This window comes from Pseudophryne corroboree, chromosome 11 (genome assembly GCF_028390025.1).
Source record: "Pseudophryne corroboree isolate aPseCor3 chromosome 11, aPseCor3.hap2, whole genome shotgun sequence".
NCBI classification, from domain to species: domain Eukaryota; kingdom Metazoa; phylum Chordata; class Amphibia; order Anura; family Myobatrachidae; genus Pseudophryne; species Pseudophryne corroboree.
This window is the reverse complement of record NC_086454.1, coordinates 109,120,267-109,140,178: the sequence shown is the minus strand read 5'-3', so window position 1 is coordinate 109,140,178 and position 19,912 is coordinate 109,120,267. Positions and strand designations below refer to the sequence as shown.

The following is a 19,912-nucleotide window of genomic DNA, read 5'->3' as shown; positions in this document are numbered from 1 at the left end:
GAGAGTGGGGCCTTCATCCGGAGGTGTTCGGGTGCTTGACTCATCGGTGGGGAACTCCACAGATCGACATGATGGCCTCTCATCTCAACAAAAAGCTCCAGTGGTATTGCTCCAGGTCAAGAGACCCACAGGCTGTGGCAGGTGTACGCTCTGGTGACTCCATGTATCTATCAGATGGTGTATATCTTTCCACCACTTCCATTGATCCCAAGAATTTTCAAAAGAATAATAAGGGAAAGGGTTCAAGCAATTCTCATTGCTCCGGATTGGCCAAGAAGGGCTTGGTACGCAGAACTACTGGAAATGCTTCTGGAGGACCCGTGGCCTCTACCTCTTTGGGAGGATCTTCTACAACAGGGGCCGTTCGTCTATCAAGACTTACTGCGGCTACGTTTGACGGCATGGAGGTTGGGCCTCAGATTTTAGCGCAGAAAGGTATTCCGGACAGGGTAATTCCTACCTTGATCCAAGTCAGGAAAGGGGTAATGTCATAACATTACCACTGAATTTGGAGAAAATACGTCTCTCGGTGTGAAAACAGGAAATTTCCTGCGGTGGAATTTCAACTGGGTCGTTTTCTGCTTTTTCTGCAATCTGGTGCAGATGTGGGCTTATCAGATTGGTTTGAGCCTTTACAGGAGATGGATGTAAAGTTTCTTACATGGAAGGCCGTCACACTAATGGCCTTCGTTTCAGCACGGCGTGTTTCGGAATTGGGGTCCTTGTCTCACAAGAGCCCCTATTTGTTTTTTCATGAAGATAGAGCTGAACTCAGAACTCGTCAGCAATTTCTACCAAAGGTGGTGTCTGCGTTTCATATCAACCAGCCTATTGTGGTTCCGGTGCTTGCTGACGCCTCTTCTGCTTCACAGTCCCTGGATGTTGTGAGGGCTTTGAGAATCTATGTCAAACGGACGGCTCATCACAGAAAATCGGACTCGCTGTTTGTGCTTTATGATCCCAAGAAAATTGGGTGTCCTGCTTCTAAGCAGTCTATTGCTTGCTGGATCATGCGGACTATCCAGCATGCTTACTCTACGGCAGGTTTGCCAGTTCCTAAATCTGTTCATGCCCACTCTACTCGGTCGGTGGGTTCTTCCTGGGCGGCTGCCCGGGGTGTCTCGCCTTTACAACTCTGCTGAGCAGCTACTTGGTCTGGTTCGAACACGTTTGCTAAGTTCTACAAGTTCGATACCTTGGCCTCTGAGGACCTTCAGTTTGGTCAGTCAGTTCTGCAAGAACCTCAGCACTCTCCCACCCGGTTTGGGAGCTTTGGTACATCCCCATGGTACTAATGTGGACCCCAGTATCATCTAGGACGCAAGAGAAAATAGGATTTTAATTACCTACTGGTAAATCCTTTTCTCGTTGTCCGTAGAGGATACTGGGCGCCCGCCCAGTGCTTCGTGTTTCCTGCAGGGTTACTTGGTTAACTATTGTTGTGGGATCAGCCATTGCTGTTCCTTTTTCATGTTGTGTTAACATGGTTTTCTTCTTGTTTGTGTGTGCTGGTTCGAATCTCACCACTCCACTATCCTTTCTGAATCCTTCTCTCAAGATATGTCCTTAACCTCAGGCACAGTTTGTAGACTGAGTCTGGTAGGAGGGGCATAGAGGGAGGAGCCAGTGCACACTATTGATTTCTTAAAGTACCCAAGGCTCCTAGTGGACCCGTCTATACCCCATGGTACTAATGTGGACCCCAGTATCCTCTACGGGCTACGAGGAAACAATTTACCCGTAGGTAATTAAAATCCTATTTTTACCTGATGGGCTTCTTGTGTTTGCACGCAGAAATTTTAGCTTCGTATTTCCCCTGCCTGTATGTTTTAATGGTATCTTATCTATGTGTACGAGTGTCTTTCTAGAATTACCCTTTACCGACTGTTATTCTCCTCCTTCCCTTTCCACCCCCATCATAATTAATACAACCTTCCTCATTACTATCTCTATTTGACCATAACCGACTGTTATTCTCCTCCCTCCCTTTCCACCCCCATCATAATTAATACAACCTTCCTCATTACTATCTCTATTTGACCTAACCAAATTTTCTATAAAACATGTTGTTGAGCCATAATCATCATTAAGTAATAAATTGGGAATATCGTGGGCAATACCTGTCAGTAAATCCTGTGCCAATACCCATGCAAATACCTTTGCCCTTTCCGGCTGAACTTTCGCTCCCTCCTACTCCTACCCCAAATTGATCACTATCCTTATCTTTACTGTTCTCACTTTTTGACCCGTAGCTTATAGCTAAACCCTCCCCCCAGGCTCCTAGTTTAAAAGTTCCTCTAACCATCCTGCCCCCCAGCACCAAAGCCCCCTCTTCATTTAGGTGCAATCCATCAAGACAAAAAAGATGGCGCCTGACTGAGAAGTCCGCCCAGTGTTCCAAGAACACAAACCCTTCCTTCCTACACCAATCTCTAAGCCATACATTAACCTCCCTAATCTCCCTCTGCCTCCCTGGGCTAGCGTGTGGCACTGGTAATATTTTGGAGAATATTACCCTGGATGTCATTGCCTTAATTTTCTTGCCTAATTCCCAATAGTCTTTCTTAAGGACATCCCACCTACCACTAACTTTGTCGTTGGTGCCAACATGCACCAAGACCGCCGGGTCTTTAGCAGCCCCTCCCAACAATCTGTCTACCCGGTCCATGATGTGCCGTACCCGAGCACCCGGAAGACAACAGACTGTACGGCGATCACGGTCCCGGTAGCAGATTGCCCTATATGTCCTCCTGATAATAGAATCCCCTACCACCACAATCTGACTAGGTGCCTCACTACCTTTTTTCCCATCTGCACCGGAGGGACCGCTCCCTGGTTGCTAGAGGGAACAGTCTCCTCCGGTTCTGTCATTTCCTCACTGTCCTCCTCAAAATCTTCGTCCAATTGGGTGAATTTGTTAGGGTTTGGCAGATTGGAGATGTCCTGTCTCCCTCTCTTCTTTCTTCTAACCGTAACCCAGCTGTCTACGTGATCCTCCTCATCTACCAGTGTTCCCTCCTGCAACTCCTCCACCGTTCTAAGAAATACTTCAAGCTGTTATTCATGTTAAAGGGGGCAATACACGGTATTAAGAACTGGGGTATGTAAACTTTTGATCAGGGTCATTTGGGTAGTTTCTGTTGTCATTATGATTTACAAAGAGTAAACACAGTTGTTTGACAATAAATGGCTTCACCCAACCACTAACCATCAGTGAAAGAAAAGTTTGTGAATTATCATTCATATTCTCTGACAAATGGCCAGAAAATCACAAATTCTGCTGGGGTATGTAAACTTATGAGCAAACCTGTAACTGGATGTCAAAGACTTTTCTATCCCCCCCCCCCCCCCCCCCCCGTAGCATATAGCTGGATGTCAGGGTCTTTCAGCTTTGCCCCCCATAGTATATAACTGGATGTCAGGGTCTATAACTGGATGTCAGGGATTTGCCCCCCCCATAGCATATAGCTGGATGTCAGGAACTTTTAGATATGCCCCTATAGTATATAACTGGATGATTCTGCATTTGAGTTAACTGTAACATCATTGTCCCTACCACTGTGTAAAATCACCAATCATATAAGTACCTTGAGTCCTATTGAAGAAAAGAGCTATATAAATAATTATTCTTATCTATGTATAACAACACTGCATATGTGTCATTCACACTCTGCCTCTCTTCTTACAGAGGCCCCTCCCTCCTAACATGACAGCATGTTGCAGAAGAAGCAATGAAAGTATGGTGACCATTTTTAGTTAAGTGTTAATACTGTTGACAGAGTGTTCTGGGCAATCTGGTGCAGTGACGTCAGTCCACACACTTAGTGACTTAAACAGTAATGCAGGTTTATTTAGTGTACACAGGTGACTCAGATGTAACACTGATATCGGTAATCAGGAGCCCATATATCACACAAGGTAACAGCATTAGGTAGCGGTACTTATCAGGAGATGTCTGTGGTGGTGAAGCATGGAGGACTGCACAGCCCTGCAGTCTGACTCCTACTGTAGAAAAGATGATGCGGTGCCCGGCTGTAATATTGCCCAGTTCCCTTATATTGCTGCAGATGTCATATGAACCTGTTTTTTCTCCTCCTTTATTAGACACCTGGGGGTAAATTTACTAAGATGGGAGTTCTATTTAAGATGGGATGAACCAATCAGATTCTGCTTCTCATTTATCTAGCACCTTCTAGAAGATAATACCTGGAATCTGATTGGTTGCTACGGGCAACATCTCATCTTAAATAGAGCTCCCATCTTAGTAAATTTAGCCCCTGGGCTTATTAGGGCTGGGAATAACTGGCCCTCATGCTGCTTCTGTTCTCTCTGAGGGAAATGGAGCAGGAACACAGCTTGGATCTTGTTAAAGGGAATGTTACAGTGTGTGCATGGTGAATGAAAGTAGCACCTGTACTGTAGCTCACATTCATGTTTCTAGTTTGAATCTAACCTTCTGCTTCTCTTAATGGCAGGGGAACAGATAAATCCATGTGACTGAGACTAGTAATAATATGCCCTTATGTATAAAGGGTGTGACATAGATCTACATGCACTAGGTCTACAGTTATTAGGTCGACCCCCATATTGTCGACATGGACAAGTTCGACATTGAAGAAGGTCGAAAGGGTCAAAAGGTTGACTTGACAATGGGAGACACACCTTTTTTTGCATTTTTGGGGTTAGTGTGGATAGTTTTGGCATGTAGGACCTCCAATTGTTGAAACACGGCCCCTCCCAGGCTTGCTTGAGACACGTTGTCGTGATCCATTTCACTCACCACAAGATTACTAAAGGTTATGATTTCTGATAGTCAAGGAAGGAAAAAGTAAAAAAAAACATGAAAAAAAAATCCAAAAATGTGTCGACCAAATGAACCGGTCGACCGTTTGAACTTGTCAACATTTCTAATGTCAACCTTTCATATTTTCGACCTTTTGTCCGCGGTGACCTTGTGTCTGTCGTTCATATGGGGCCAGCCTAATAACTGTCGACCTAATGTATGTCGACAAATAGTCCGGATCCCGTGTATAAATCCTCTCACTGTGGCAAGTTGGCGTTCTGTTTCTTGCACAGTCCTTCGCCCAATGCTCACCTTCTATTAACTCTTAAATTCCTTCTTAGTTATCAGTATCTGAAGAAAAGTGGAAACTTTGAGCGGTCGGCAGGACTACAAGCGGGCGTGGATACTATACAGGTTAGAGGACCATGCTGCTTGGAGCTCAGTAGTGGGTTTAATAATAATTGTTTTACATACATGTGACTTGTACATTTCATGTGTGTATGTGTTTGCAGGACAATCATAGCATAGTGTTCCTGTGTGACCTGCACATACACTTCCCTCTCTCGGTTCTGGACAGTGTAAGGAAACATTGCGTGGAGGGACGTCTGGCCTTCGCCCCCATTGTAATGAGGCTGAGCTGTGGCAGCTCTCCATTGCACCCCAAAGGTAAGAACATACAAAAGAACTGACTTCACCGATCATCATATGCTATCGGACCGTTATCCAGGGAGCTCAGCTTGAGTTTACACTGTTTGGATGGTTTGTAGAAGTCTGAATGCACTTCGCTGGCCTCTAATTTCTACACGCCTTACCTGTTTCTGCAGGACTCTGCAACACTACACAGATGTGTCCTCGTACTGTACCTCTAGCCTCAATATGCCATGCAGTGCAAGATCCCTGGCGCAAGTGAGCCACCAGGTCCTGTGCAGCTCTGCTAGCATTTGGTGTCTTTATTTGCAATGTGATGCAATTTGGGGGGATATTCAGATCTGATCGCTGGGCTGCGTTTTTTGCTGTCCTGCGTTCAGATAGTCGCCGCCTACAGGGGGAGTGTATTTTCGCTGTGCAAGTGTGCGTTCCTATGTGTTAGCAGAGCTGCTAAAAATCAGTGTGTGCAGTCTCTGCTCAGCCCAGGACTTATTCTTCCAGTGCGATTGAATCCTGCTGCTCAGGACCGGAACTGACGTCAGACACTCTCCCTCAAAACGATTGGACACGCCTGCGTTTTTCCGGACACTCCCTGTAAATGGTCAGTTGCCACCCACAAACTGCCTCTTCCTGTCAATCACCTTGCGTACGCCCGTGTGAATGGATCCTTCGCACCATCCTGTCGCTGACTGCCAATGCCCATTGTAGCTGTCCGCATGCGCACTTTGGACCTGATCGCCCGCTGTGCGAAAACGCACAGCAGCGATCAGATCTGAATTACCCCCTAGGAAGCATGAGGAGACTGTCCTGAGTAATTTGATATGTGACAGTTGTATATTGTGTGTCACTAAGTATATGGAGCACAACGGAACTTGTAGCAGCTGCAGCTGCTACATTGTAGCACTTCATATACAGATTCAGAGACTCAGTCATACACATATATACAAGGGTCACAAAGTAATCAGCAGTCTCCTCATATGTCTTCGTTGCATCGCATTGCGACTGAGACGCAATTTTAGCAAAAAAGACGCCCGATGCTAGCATAGTCTCACAGGACCTGGCACAATGAGATGGGCTGTTTGGCAGCAATGATGTATGAGGACACATCTATATAATATACGCTTTCCCCTCCTGGATGTGAAATATTTGTTGCCCCATTTCATAATGACCTTTTTCTCCCAATCCATCTGTTATCCATGTAGGATACTGGGAAGTCAATGGCTTTGGCCTTTTTGGGATTTACAAGTCAGATTTTGATCGTATCGGAGGTATGAATACGGAGGAGTTTAAGGACCGCTGGGGAGGAGAAGATTGGGAGCTGCTAGACAGGTGAGATATATCGTCTCTCTTACATGGAACACACACGTGTTGTAAATTCATTAATATGGTTATTATGTGGAAAAATAGAAAAGCAGCCTGCAACTTTTTTTTTTGCTAAATAAAAATATATTCATATATATGACTGTCCTTAGCAAACTACTAAGAACCAGCCTAAGGTTTACATGGGGGGGGGGGCCTGATTCAGAGATAGATGCACCACGGTGTCCATGTTTCCGCAGTTGAGTGGTTATTAACTATTGCACATGGGCAAAACCCAAATGTTCTTATGGCATTGCTAACACTTGATAAGGGGTTTACAATCCCTGTCGTTTCCTGGTGGAAGCTGTGAGGTCACCTAAAATGAGCCCAAAATGGGGCCATTTCATGTGTGTCTCACAGGCATGTCTGGGAACACCTCTGCCTTCTCAATCACAAAGCCACTGCTTCAAAGGACATGTTTACTTGGATTTGAAGAGACTAGGTAGAGTAGACCCTAGGCTGCCCAGTGTTGGAGTGTTTACAATCTCCATTGCAGTTGCACAGACTGCGGTGCCTGAAAGTGGGTGTCCCAGTGCCCATACACTCCATCACGCAGCAGAGCACAAAGGGAAAGCTGGGATGAGCATTTGCCTATTTACATTCGCTATTGACAGATCATTTGCGATCCTGGCTACATTACCAACCATCTCTGTGTGTGATACATCCCTAGCATAGAGACGTACACTTTCACAGATTACAATCAGCCTCATGCAACATCCATGCGCATATGACACAGAGTGTAGTGTAGACAGTCAATGCTAATTACAATTTGGGCATTTAATTGAAAAAAAATATTACTGTTTCTTCTGCAGGGTCCACAGATTATCCACAGGGTAAACATTGGGATAATGAGGTAGCATCAGCGGATTGGCACCAACGATCTAAAGCTTTCGGCCTCCCAGCATGCAACAGGCCAGTCCCCTATATCCCCGCCTCCTAACTCAGTCAATTCAGTTTTTTGTTTGGTGCGGCAGGAGCCGGACCATGGTCAATAGGCTACTGGTTTTTAGCACCAATAAGCTTTTTATTGTTTTATTTTTATAGTGTTATTCTTTTTGAACGATCTTTCTAAAAAGCGTTTTATACGTACCTTAGAAACAGTCGCTCCAACAACTCCCCGCCGGGTCGCGACATCGCTTACCCACGTGTACAGTGCTGTTTCGGTGGGCATCTGTGTAGTATGTGCTAGCAAGTCCAGCAGACGTTACCAAGCTGTGGCCGGAGCATGGGGAGAAGGTAAGGCGTCTGTTCTGCTTAGCGGGGGAGACGTGAGACACAGCCGCACTGTGGATGGAGACTACTGAACAATCGCTGACACGGCTGCCACCTTGGGTGCACCAGCGCTAGGCCCCAGGGATCGTAGGCTCCAGGGATTAGTGTGAGGCCGGGATCCCTGGGGTTGATGTCAGCAGTGGGGAGCTCCACTGGTCGCCTCTCCCCCGGGTTCATGACCAGTTTCCTCTGAGTTTCCTGTCATGAACTGATTTCCCGCTTCCATCTGAGATGCTGTGTGTCAATAGGGACCCAGTCGCAGCACAGGCGGTTGTGTGACTGGTGCGGCGGTGTTCACTCGGGCGTCTGTGTTCACTGTTGGGTTCACTGGGTGTTTTTGTACACTATTTGTGTCTGGATCCACTCAGCATTCACTGACGTGGGAGTGAAGGGAGAGAAGTCAGACCTACTTCTTCTTAGTTTAAGGGCTCTGCTTCTTAGGCTACTGGACACCATTAGCTCCAGAGGGTTCAATCACTTAGTGCGCCTAGCTGCTTGTTCCCGGAGCTGCGCCGTCATCCCCCTCACCGGAGCCAGAAAAAAGAAGCCGGGTGAGTATACAGAAGCAAGAAGACTTCAGTGACGGCAGAAGACTTCAGTAACGGAGGTACAGCGCAGCGGTCGCGCTGTGCGCCATGCTCCCACACATACACCAACGGCACTCACAGGGTGCAGAGCGCAGGGGGGGCGCCCTGGGCAGCAAGTTACTGTAGTTATGAAAACTGGCAAAAGACCATATATAAGTGTCTGGGCACTGAATATGAGACCCCCGCCAGTATAAATATTTAAATTTGAGCGGGACTACAGCGCGCCGGGAGGGGGCGTGGCTTAGCCCACATCGCTTACCAGCGCCATTTTTCTCTCTTCACAGACATTGCAGAGACGCTGGCCCGGACCTCCACTCTCATTAGCAAGTACAGGGAGCAAAAAGGGGGGTGGGGGAGGGGGGGGTGGGTACACAGTCATTTGGTGCTATTAAACAGCGCAGTGATCATATATTTTCTCTGACGTCCTAGTGGATGCTGGGGACTCCGAAAGGACCATGAGGGGATAGCGGCTCCGCAGGAGACTGGGCACAAAAGTAAAAGCTTTAAGACTACCTGGTGTGCACTGGCTCCTCCCCCTATGACCCTCCTCCAAGCCTCAGTTAGATTTTTGTGCCCGAACGAGAAGGGTGCAGTCTAGGTGGCTCTCCTGAGCTGCTTAGAAAAAAGTTTAGTTTTAGGTTTTTTATTTTCAGTGAGACCTGCTGGCAACAGGCTCACTGCATCGAGGGACTAAGGGGAGAAGAAGCGAACTCACCTGCGTGCAGAGTGGATTGGGCTTCTTAGGCTACTGGACATTAGCTCCAGAGGGACGATCACAGGCCCAGCCATGGATGGGTCCCAGAGCCGCGCCGCCGTCCCCCTTACAGAGCCAGAAGAGCAGAAGAGGTCCGGAAAAATCGGCGGCAGATGACGTCCTGTCTTCAATAAGGTAGCGCACAGCACCGCAGCTGTGCGCCATTGCTCTCAGCACACTTCACACTCCGGTCAATGAGGGTGCAGGGCGCTGGGTGGGGGCGCCCTGAGACGCAATATAAACACCTTAGGGGGCAAAAAATGCATCACATATAGCTCCTGGGCTATATGGATGCATTTAACTCATGCCTGTTTTTCCATAAAAAAGCGGGAGAATGGCCGCCGAGAAGGGGGCGGAGCCTATCTCCTCAGCACACTGGCGCCATTTTTCCTCACAGCTCCGTTGGAGGGAAGCTCCCTGACTCTCCCCTGCAGTCCTGCACTACAGAAACAGGGTAAAACAAGAGAGGGGGGGCACTAAATTGGCAGATAAATCTATACAGCAGCTATATAAGGGAAAAACACTTATATAAGGTTATCCCTGTATATATATATAGCGCTCTGGTGTGTGCTGGCAAACTCTCCCTCTGTCTCCCCAAAGGGCTAGTGGGGTCCTGTCTTCTATCAGAGCATTCCCTGTGTGTGTGCTGTGTGTCGGTACGTTGTGTCGACATGTATGAGGAGGAAAATGGTATGGAGGCGGAGCAATTGCCTGTATTAGTGATGTCACCCCCTAGGGAGTCGACACCTGACTGGATGGTCTTATGGAAGGAATTACGTGATAGTGTCAGCACTTTACAAAAGACTGTTGACGACATGAGACAGCCGGCAAATCAGTTAATACCTGTACAGGCGTCTCAAACACCGTCAGGGGCTCTAAAGCGCCCGTTACCTCAGGTGGTCGACACAGACCCAGACACGGACACTGACTCCAGTGTCGACGGTGAGGAAACAAACGTATTTTCCAGTAGGGCCACACGTTACATGATCACGGCAATGAAGGAGGTTTTGAACCTTTCTGATACTACAAGTACCACAAAAAAGGGTATTATGTGGGGTGTGAAAAAAACTACCCGTAGTTTTTCCTGAATCAGATGAATTAAATGAGGTGTGTGATGAAGCGTGGGTTTCCCCCGATAAAAAACTGCTAATTTCTAAAAAATTATTGGCATTATACCCTTTCCCGCCAGAGGTTAGGGCGCGTTGGGAAACACCCCCTAGGGTGGATAAGGCGCTCACACGCTTATCAAAACAAGTGGCGTTACCGTCTCCTGATACGGCCGCCCTCAAGGAACCAGCTGATAGGAAGCTGGAAAATATCCTAAAAAGTATATACACACATACTGGTATTATACTGCGACCAGCAATCGCCTCAGCCTGGATGTGCAGTGCTGGGGTGGCTTGGTCGGATTCCCTGACTGAAAATATTGATACCCTGGACAGGGACAATATATTATTGACTATAGAGCATTTAAAGGATGCATTTCTATATATGAGAGATGCACAGAGGGATATTTGCACTCTGGCATCAAGAGTAAATGCGCTGTCCATTTCTGCCAGAAGAGGGTTATGGACGCGACAGTGGTCAGGTGATGCGGATTCCAAACGGCATATGGAAGTATTGCCGTATAAAGGGGAGGAGTTATTTGGGGTCGGTCTATCGGACCTGGTGGCCACGGCAACGGCTGGGAAATCCACCTTTTTACCCCAGGTCACCTCTCAGCAGAAAAAGACACCGTCTTTTCAGGCTCAGTCCTTTCGTCCCCATAAGGGCAAGCGGGCAAAAGGCCACTCGTATCTGCCCCGGGGCAGAGGAAGGGGAAAAAGACTGCAGCAGACAGCCTCTTCCCAGGAACAGAAGCCCTCCCCCGCTTCTGCCAAGTCCTCAGCATGACGCTGGGGCCTTACAAGCGGACTCAGGCACGGTGGGGGCCCGTCTCAAGAATTTCAGCGCGCAGTGGGCTCACTCGCAAGTGGACCCCTGGATCCTGCAGGTAGTATCTCAGGGGTACAAATTGGAATTCGAGACGTCTCCTCCTCGCTGGTTCCTGAAGTCTGCTTTACCAACGTCTCCCCCCGACAGGGAGGCGGTATTGGAAGCCATTCACAAGCTGTATTCCCAGCAGGTGATAATCAAGGTACCCCTCCTACAACAGGGAAAGGGGTATTATTCCACGCTGTTTGTGGTACCGAAGCCGGACGGCTCGGTGAGACCTATTTTAAATCTGAAATCCTTGAACACTTACATACAAAGGTTCAAATTCAAGATGGAATCACTCAGAGCAGTGATAGCGAACCTGGAAGAAGGGGACTATATGGTGTCTCTGGACATCAAGGATGTTTACCTCCATGTCCCAATTTGCCCTTCTCACCAAGGGTACCTCAGGTTTGTGGTACAGAACTGTCACTATCAGTTTCAGACGCTGCCGTTTGGATTGTCCACGGCACCCCGGGTCTTTACCAAGGTAATGGCCGAAATGATGATTCTTCTTCGAAGAAAAGGCGTCTTAATTATCCCTTACTTGGACGATCTCCTGATAAGGGCAAGGTCCAGAGAACAGTTAGAGGTCGGAGTAGCACTATCTCAAGTAGTACTACGACAGCACGGATGGATTCTAAATATTCCAAAATCGCAGCTGATTCCGACGACACGTCTGCTGTTCCTAGGGATGATTCTGGACACAGTACAGAAAAAGGTGTTTCTCCCGGAGGAGAAAGCCAGGGAGTTATCCGACCTAGTCAGGAACCTCCTAAAACCAGGCCAAGTGTCAGTGCATCAATCACAAGGGTCCTGGGAAAAATGGTGGCTTCTTACGAAGCGATTCCATTCGGCAGATTCCACGCAAGAACTTTTCAGTGGGATCTGCTGGACAAATGGTCCGGATCGCATCTTCAAATGCATCAGCGGATAACCCTGTCTCCAAGGACAAGGGTGTCTCTCCTGTGGTGGTTGCAGAGTGCTCATCTTCTAGAGTGCCGCAGTTTCGGCATTCAGGACTGGGTCCTGGTGACCACGGATGCCAGCCTGAGAGGCTGGGGAGCAGTCACACAGGGAAGAAATTTCCAGGAGCTTGTGGTCAAGCATGGAAACGTCACTTCACATAAATATCCTGGAACTAAGGGCCATTTACAATGCCCTAAGTCAGGCAAGGCCTCTGCTTCAGGGTCAGCCGGTGCTGATCCAGTCGGACAACATCATGGCAGTCCCCCACGTAAACAGACAGGGCGGCACAAGAAGCAGGAGGGCAATGACGGAAGTTGCAAGGATTCTTCGCTGGGCGGAAAATCATGTGATAGCACTGTCAGCAGTGTTCATTCCGGGAGTGGACAACTGGGAAGCAGACTTCCTCAGCAGACACGATCTCCACCCGGGGGAGTGGGGACTTCACCCAGAAGTCTTCCACATGATTGTGAACCGTTGGGAAAAACCAAAGGTGGACATGATGGCGTCCCGCCTCAACAAAAAACTGGACAGATATTGCGCCAGGTCAAGGGACCCTCAGGCAATAGCTGTGGACGCTCTGGTAACACCGTGGGTGTACCAGTCAGTGTATGTGTTCCCTCCTCTGCCTCTCATACCCAAGGTACTGAGAATCATAAGAAGGAGAGGAGTAAGGACTATACTCGTGTCTCCGGATTGGCCAAGAAGGACTTGGTACCCGGAACTTCAAGAGATGCTCACGGAAGACCCGTGGCCTCTACCTCTAAGAAAGGACCTGCTCCAGCAGGGACCATGTCTGTTCCAAGACTTACCGCGGCTGCGTTTGACGGCATGGCGGTTGAACGCCGGATCCTGAAGGAAAAAGGCATTCCGGATGAAGTCATCCCTACCCTGATCAAAGCCAGGAAGGATGTAACTGCAACATTATCACCGTATTTGGCGTAAATATGTTGCGTGGTGTGAGGCCAGGAAAGCCCCTACAGAGGAATTTCAACTGGGTCGTTTCCTGCATTTCCTGCAAACAGGACTGTCTATGGGCCTCAAATTAGGGTCCATTAAGGTTCAAATTTCGGCCCTGTCAATATTCTTCCAAAAAGAACTAGCTTCAGTTCCTGAAGTCCAGACGTTTGTCAAGGGGGTACTGCATATACAGCCTCCTTTTGTGCCTCCAGTGGCACCTTGGGATCTCAATGTAGTTTTGGGGTTCCTAAAATCACATTGGTTTAAACCACTCACCACTGTGGACTTAAAATATCTCACATGGAAAGTGGTAATGCTGTTAGCCCTGGCCTCAGCCAGGCGTGTCTCAGAATTGGCGGCTTTATCCTATAAAAGCCCTTACCTAATTTTTCATATGGACAGGGCAGAATTGAGGACTCCTCCTCAATTTCTCCCTAAGGTGGTTTCAGCATTTCACTTAAACCAGCCTATTGTGGTGCCTGCGGCTACTAGGGACTTGGAGGATTCCAAGTTGCTGGACGTAGTCAGGGCCCTGAAAATATATGTTTCCAGGACGGCTGGAGTCAGAAAATCTGACTCGCTGTTTATCCTGTATGCACCCAACAAGCTGGGTGCTCCTGCTTCTAAGCAGACTATTGCTCGTTGGATCTGTAGCACAATTCAGCTTGCACATTCTGTGGCAGGCCTGCCACAGCCAAAATCTGTAAAAGCCCATTCCACACGGAAAGTGGGCTCATCTTGGGCGGCTGCCCGAGGGGTCTCGGCTTTACAACTTTGCCGAGCAGCTACTTGGTCAGGGGCAAACACGTTTGCTAAATTCTACAAATTTGATACCCTGGCTGAGGAGGACCTGGAGTTCTCTCATTCGGTGCTGCAGAGTCATCCGCACTCTCCCGCCCGTTTGGGAGCTTTGGTATAATCCCCATGGTCCTTTCGGAGTCCCCAGCATCCACTAGGACGTCAGAGAAAATAAGAATTTACTTACCGATAATTCTATTTCTCATAGTCCGTAGTGGATGCTGGGCGCCCATCCCAAGTGCGGATTGTCTGCAATACTTGTACATAGTTATTGTTACAAAAAATTGGGTTATTATTGTTGTGAGCCATCTTTTCAGAGGCTCCTCTGTTATCATGCTGTTAACTGGGTTTAGATCACAAGTTATACGGTGTGATTGGTGTGGCTGGTATGAGTCTTACCCGGGATTCAAAATCCTTCCTTATTGTGTACGCTCGTCCGGGCACAGTATCCTAACTGAGGCTTGGAGGAGGGTCATAGGGGGAGGAGCCAGTGCACACCAGGTAGTCTTAAAGCTTTTACTTTTGTGCCCAGTCTCCTGCGGAGCCGCTATCCCCCCATGGTCCTTTCGGAGTCCCCAGCATCCACTACGGACTATGAGAAATAGAATTATCGGTAAGTAAATTCTTATTATTTTTCTGTAGTATATGGGCGCTGGGGTGTGAGCTGGTATACTCCCTCTGTGTTCTCTCTAACAGGCTTCTCTGTGGGTCTGTCCCCTATTGCCAGTCTGAGTGTGTGTATGTCGGAACGGTGTGTCGACATGCCTGAGGCTGAGTGCTCCTCCCCGGAGGAGGTTACTGGGGGCGCAGAGAAAGATTTGGGAGTGACTCTGTCGGCACCGCCGACTGCTGATTGGGTGGCCATGTTGAGTACATTGAATGCAAATGTGGCGTTATTGTTTAAGAGGCTGTATAAATCTGATTCTCAGACACAAACGTGGAGAAAATCCATGGAGGAAGCTTTATCCCAGGTACAGGCCCCCTCAGGGTCACAAAAGCGTTCATTTACCCAAATGGCGGCTTCTGATACCGACACGACTCTGATTCCAGTGTCGACTTTAGTGAGGCCAGTTTACATCCAAAATTGGTAAAGAGTATTCAGTACATGATTGTGGCAATTAAAGATGTTTTACATATTTCTGAAGTGCCTGCTGTTCCAGATACGAGGGTTTGTTTATATAAGGGGAAAAAGCCTGAGGTGACGTTTCCCCCCTCTCATGAACTGAATGCTCTTTGTGAAAGAGCTTGGGAAATGCCTGACAAAAGGTGGCAGAGTCCCAAGAGAATTTTTATGGCATATCCTTTCCCCTCTGACGACAGGGAAAAGTGGGAGTCATCTCCCAATGTGGACAAGGCCCTGTCCCGGCTGTCCAAGTAGGTGGCGCTTCCGTCTCCCGACACTGCTGCCCTCAAGGACCCTGCGGATCGTAAGCAGGAAACGACATTAAAGGCCATTTATGTCACTACGGGTGCGCTTCTCAGACCTGCCGTGGCGTCGGCATGGGTGAGTAGTGCTATTGCTAAGTGGGCTGATAATTTGGCATCTGACATGGATACCCTGGATAGGGATAACATTCTTTTGACTCTCTGTTATATCAGGGACGTTGCAGCTTACCTAAAGGATGCGGCGAGGGATATTGGCCTCTTGGGATCAAGGGCCAATGCCATGGCAGTCTCGGCCAGGAGAGCGCTGTGGATTCATCAGTGGAATGCTGATGCCGACTCCAAGAAAGTTATGGAAGCTCTCCCTTATAAAGGTAGTGTCTTGTTTGGTGACGGCCTCGCTGACCTGGTGTCTACCGCTACAGTGGGTAAGTCAACTTTTCTTCCTTATGATCCAGCACAACAGAAAAAGGCACCCCATTATCAGATGCAGTCCTTTCGGCCTAATAAATACAAAAAAGGAAGAGGCTCATCCTTCCTTGCTTCAAAAGGTAGAGGAGGGGGAAAAAGGGCGCCTGCTGGGTCAGGCTCCCAGGACCAAAAGTCCTCCCCGGCCTCTTCCAAGTCCACCGCATGACGCTGGGGCTCCCCTACGGGAGTCCGTGCCGGTGGGGGCGCGTCTCAGACTCTTCAGTCAGGTCTGGTTTCGCTCGGGCCTAGATCCTTGGGTGTTAGACATAGTGTCCCAAGGGTACAAGCTGGAGTTTCAGGAGGTGCCCCCCCCCCCACCGATTTTTCAAATCAGCCTTGCCAGTTTCTACCCCAGAAAGAGAAGTAGTGAGTGCTGTGCGCCATGCTGTGTCAACAGTGTCATTGTCCCGGTACCCCCGTCCCAACGGGGAGAAGGGTTTTATTCGAACCTCTTTGTTGTTCCGAAGCCAGACGGCTCGGTCAGACCGATCCTGAACCTAAAATCCCTCAATCTGTATTTGAAAACTTTCAAGTTCAAGATGGAATCTCTTCGAGCAGTGATCTCCAGTCTAAAAGGGGGGATTTTATGGCGTCAGTCGACATAAAAGATGCCTACTTACACATCCCGAGATATCCTCCACATCAAGCTTTCCTGAGATTTGCGGTGCAGGATTATCATTACCAATTTCAGACGTTGCCGTTTGGGCTTTCCACAGCCCCGAGGGTCTTCACCAAGGTGATGGCGGAAATTATGGTACTCCTACGCAAGCAAGGTGTCACAATTATCCCGTACTTGGACGATCTCCTGATAAAGGCGAGATCGAAGGAGCAGTTGCTAAGAAATGTGGAACTCTCCCTGACGGTTCTGCAACATCATGGTTGGATCCTAAATTTGCCAAAATCTCAGTTAATTCCGACAACTCTGCTGCCTTTCTTGGGCATGATCCTGGACACGGAACTGCAAAGAGTGTTTCTTCCAGCGGAAAAAGCTCTGGAAATCCAATGCATGGTCAAGGAGATTCTGAAACCGGCAAGAGTGTCGATTCATCAATGCACTCGAGTGCTAGGGAAGATGGTTGCGGCTTACGAAGCCATTCCGTTTGGCAGGTTTCATGCACGGGTGTTTCAGTGGGACCTGCTGGACAAATGGTCCAGGTCTCACCTGCACATGCACCGGAAAATAAGTCTGTCTTCCAGGACCAGAATTTCTCTCCTGTGGTGGCTGCAAAGTTCTCACCTTCTAGAGGGACGCAGGTTCGGAATCCAGGATTGGGTCCTGCTGACCACAGATGCAAGTCTCCGAGGCTGGGGAGCAGTCACGTTAGGAAGAAGTTTCCAGGGAAAATGGTCAAGCCAGGAAACTTGTCTCCACATAAACGTTCTGGAGTTAAGAGCCATTTACAACGGCCTTCTGCAAGCGGAACACCTACTTCGAGGTCTATCTGTCCTGATTCAGTCGGACAACGTAACTGTGGTAGCGTACGTAAACCGCCAGGGCGTAACAAAGAGCAGAGCGGCGATGGCTGAGGCCACAAGAGTTCTCCGGAAAAGCACATGAGCGCTCTGTCAGCAGTCTTCCTTCCGGGCGTGGACAACTGGGAAGCAGACTTCCTCAGCAGACACGATCTCCATCCAGGAGAGTGGGCTCTTCATCAAGAGGTATTTGCAGAAGTGACAAGACATTGGGGAATTCCTCAAATAGACATGATGGCGTCTCGCCTCAACAAGAAGCTTCCGAGGTATTGTTCCAGGTCAAGGGACCCCCAAGCCAGTGCAGTGGACGCCCTGGTAACTCCGTGGGTGTTTCAGTCGGTATATGTGTTCCCTCCACTTCCTCTCATTCCAAAAGTGTTGAGGATCATAAGACGAACAAGGGTTCAGGCAGTACTCGTCGTTCCAGACTGGCCATGGAGGGCCTGGTATCCGGATCTTTAGGAATTGCTCATAGAAGATCCTTGGCCGCTTCCTCTCAGAGAGGACCTGTTACTGCAGGAGCCATGCGTATTTCAGGACTTACCGCGGCTGCGTTTGACGGCGTGGAGGTTGAATGCCAAATCCTAGCTCAAAAGGGTATTCCTGGGGAGGTCATCCCCACTCTCCTTAAGGCTAGAAAGGAGGTCACGGCGAAGCATTATCACTGTATTTGGAGAAAATATGTGTCGTGGTGTGAAGCCAAGAAAGCTCCTGCGGAGGAGTTTCAGCTGGGTCGTTTCCTCCATTTTTTGCAGGCAGGCGTGGATGCAGGCCTGAAATTGGGTTCCATCAAAGTGCAGATTTCGGCTTTATCTATTTTCTTTCAAAAAGAATTGGCCGCCCTTCCTGAAGTTCAGACTTTTGTGAAGGGAGAGCTGCATATCCATCCTCCGTTTGTGCCACCCGTGGCACCGTGGGATCTTGACGTGGTGTTACAATTTCTTATGTCTCACTGGTTTGAACCTTTGCGAAAGGTTGAGTTGAAATTTCTCACTTGGAAAGTGGTCATGCATTTGGCCTTGGCGTCCGCCAGACGGGTGTCGGAATTGGCAGCTTTGTCTCACAAGAGCCCATATTTGATTTTCCATGTGGATAGAGCGGAATTGAGGACTCGTCAACAATTTCTGCCGAAGGTGGTTTCTTCGTTTCACATAAATCAACGTATTGTGGTGCCTGTGGCTACGGATGCCGTGACGGTGCCAAAATCTCTCAATGTCGTAAGAGCTTTGAAAATTTATGTCGCCAGAACGGCTCTTGTTAGGAAAACAGAGGCTCTGTTTGTCCTGTATGCTTCCAACAAGATTGGAAATCCTGCTTCCAAGCAGACTATTGCACAGTGGATTTGTAATACGATTCGGCACGCTCATTCTACAACTGGATTGCCGTTGCCGAAGTCAGTGAAGGCCCATTCTACCAGGAAGGTGGGTTCATCTTGGGCGGCTGCCCGAGGGGTCTCGGCACTTCAGCTTTGCCAAGCAGCTACGTGGTCGGGTTCAAACACTTTTGCTAAGTTCTACAAGTTTGATACCCTGGCTGATGATGACCTCATGTTTACTCAATCGGTGCTGCAGAGTCGTCCGCACTCTCCCGCCCGGTCTGGAGCTTTGGTATAGACCCCATGGTCCTTTTGGAGTCCCCAGCATCCTCTAGGACGTAAGAGAAAATAGGATTTTAATACCTACCGGTAAATCCTTTTCTCCTAGTCCGTAGAGGATGCTGGGCGCCCATCCCAGTGCGTACTGTTACTTGCAGTTGTGTTGTTAGTTGTTGTTTTCGGTTACACGAGGGTTGTGTATTGGTTATGTTCAGCTTGTTGCTGTTTTCGTTCATACAGTTATCTGGTATTCCTGCTAATCCAGTTGTGTGGTGTGAGCTGGTATGTATCTCACCCTTAGTTTAACAAAAATCCTTTTCCACGAAATGTCCGTCTCCCTGGGCACAGTTCCTGTAACTGAGGTCTGGAGGAGGGGCATAGAGGGAGGATCCAGTTCACAACCATTCAAAGTCTTCTAGTGTGCCCATGTCTCCTGCAGGTCCCGTCTATACCCTCATGGTCCTTTTGGAGTCCCCAGCATCCTCTACGGACTAGGAGAAAAGGATTTACCGGTAGGTATTAAAATCCTATTTATACTAATGTATAACTTGTGACTGATTGCTAGTGTGATTGCTGACTTTACTATTTCTTGTCAGTTTCTGTGTATAATACCAATCCTCAATGCTGGTGCAAGGCAGGGAGGGATCAGATTGTATGTCACTTTAACAAGCTTTAAAGTGATTTCAGTCACAAATTGTGAAGTTAACACAATACAGGTGTGTGATTTGTTTACCATGTCTAAGAGAGGCTAGGGTGAGGAGGATACACTCTCCACAGCAGCACCAACACTGATTTCATGTTTGCCTGTAAAGATGGGTTAACCTCTCAGGATCTGATTCAAAATGAATTATGTGCAAATTGTTTTAGCTTTCATCAAAGCCTCCTGAATA

At 48.3% G+C, this 19,912-nt stretch overlaps 1 protein-coding gene across 5 annotated transcripts in view; it reads left to right on the top strand.

Annotated features, from left to right (window-relative positions):
- The window catches only part of B4GALNT4 (beta-1,4-N-acetyl-galactosaminyltransferase 4), a 129,300-nt gene that overhangs the window by 81,783 nt on the left and 27,605 nt on the right, over positions 1–19,912 (top strand). For 4 of the 5 annotated variants that reach the window (XM_063944735.1, XM_063944734.1, XM_063944736.1 and 1 more), the window contains 3 exons: positions 5,125–5,197; positions 5,296–5,449; positions 6,634–6,760. In XM_063944735.1, coding sequence (XP_063800805.1) covers positions 5,125–5,197; positions 5,296–5,449; positions 6,634–6,760 — 354 coding nt within the window. Of the gene's footprint in view, positions 1–3,688; positions 3,756–5,124; positions 5,199–5,295; positions 5,450–6,633; positions 6,761–19,912 lie in introns of those variants that run through there. The other variant, XM_063944739.1, reaches the window with a different exon arrangement.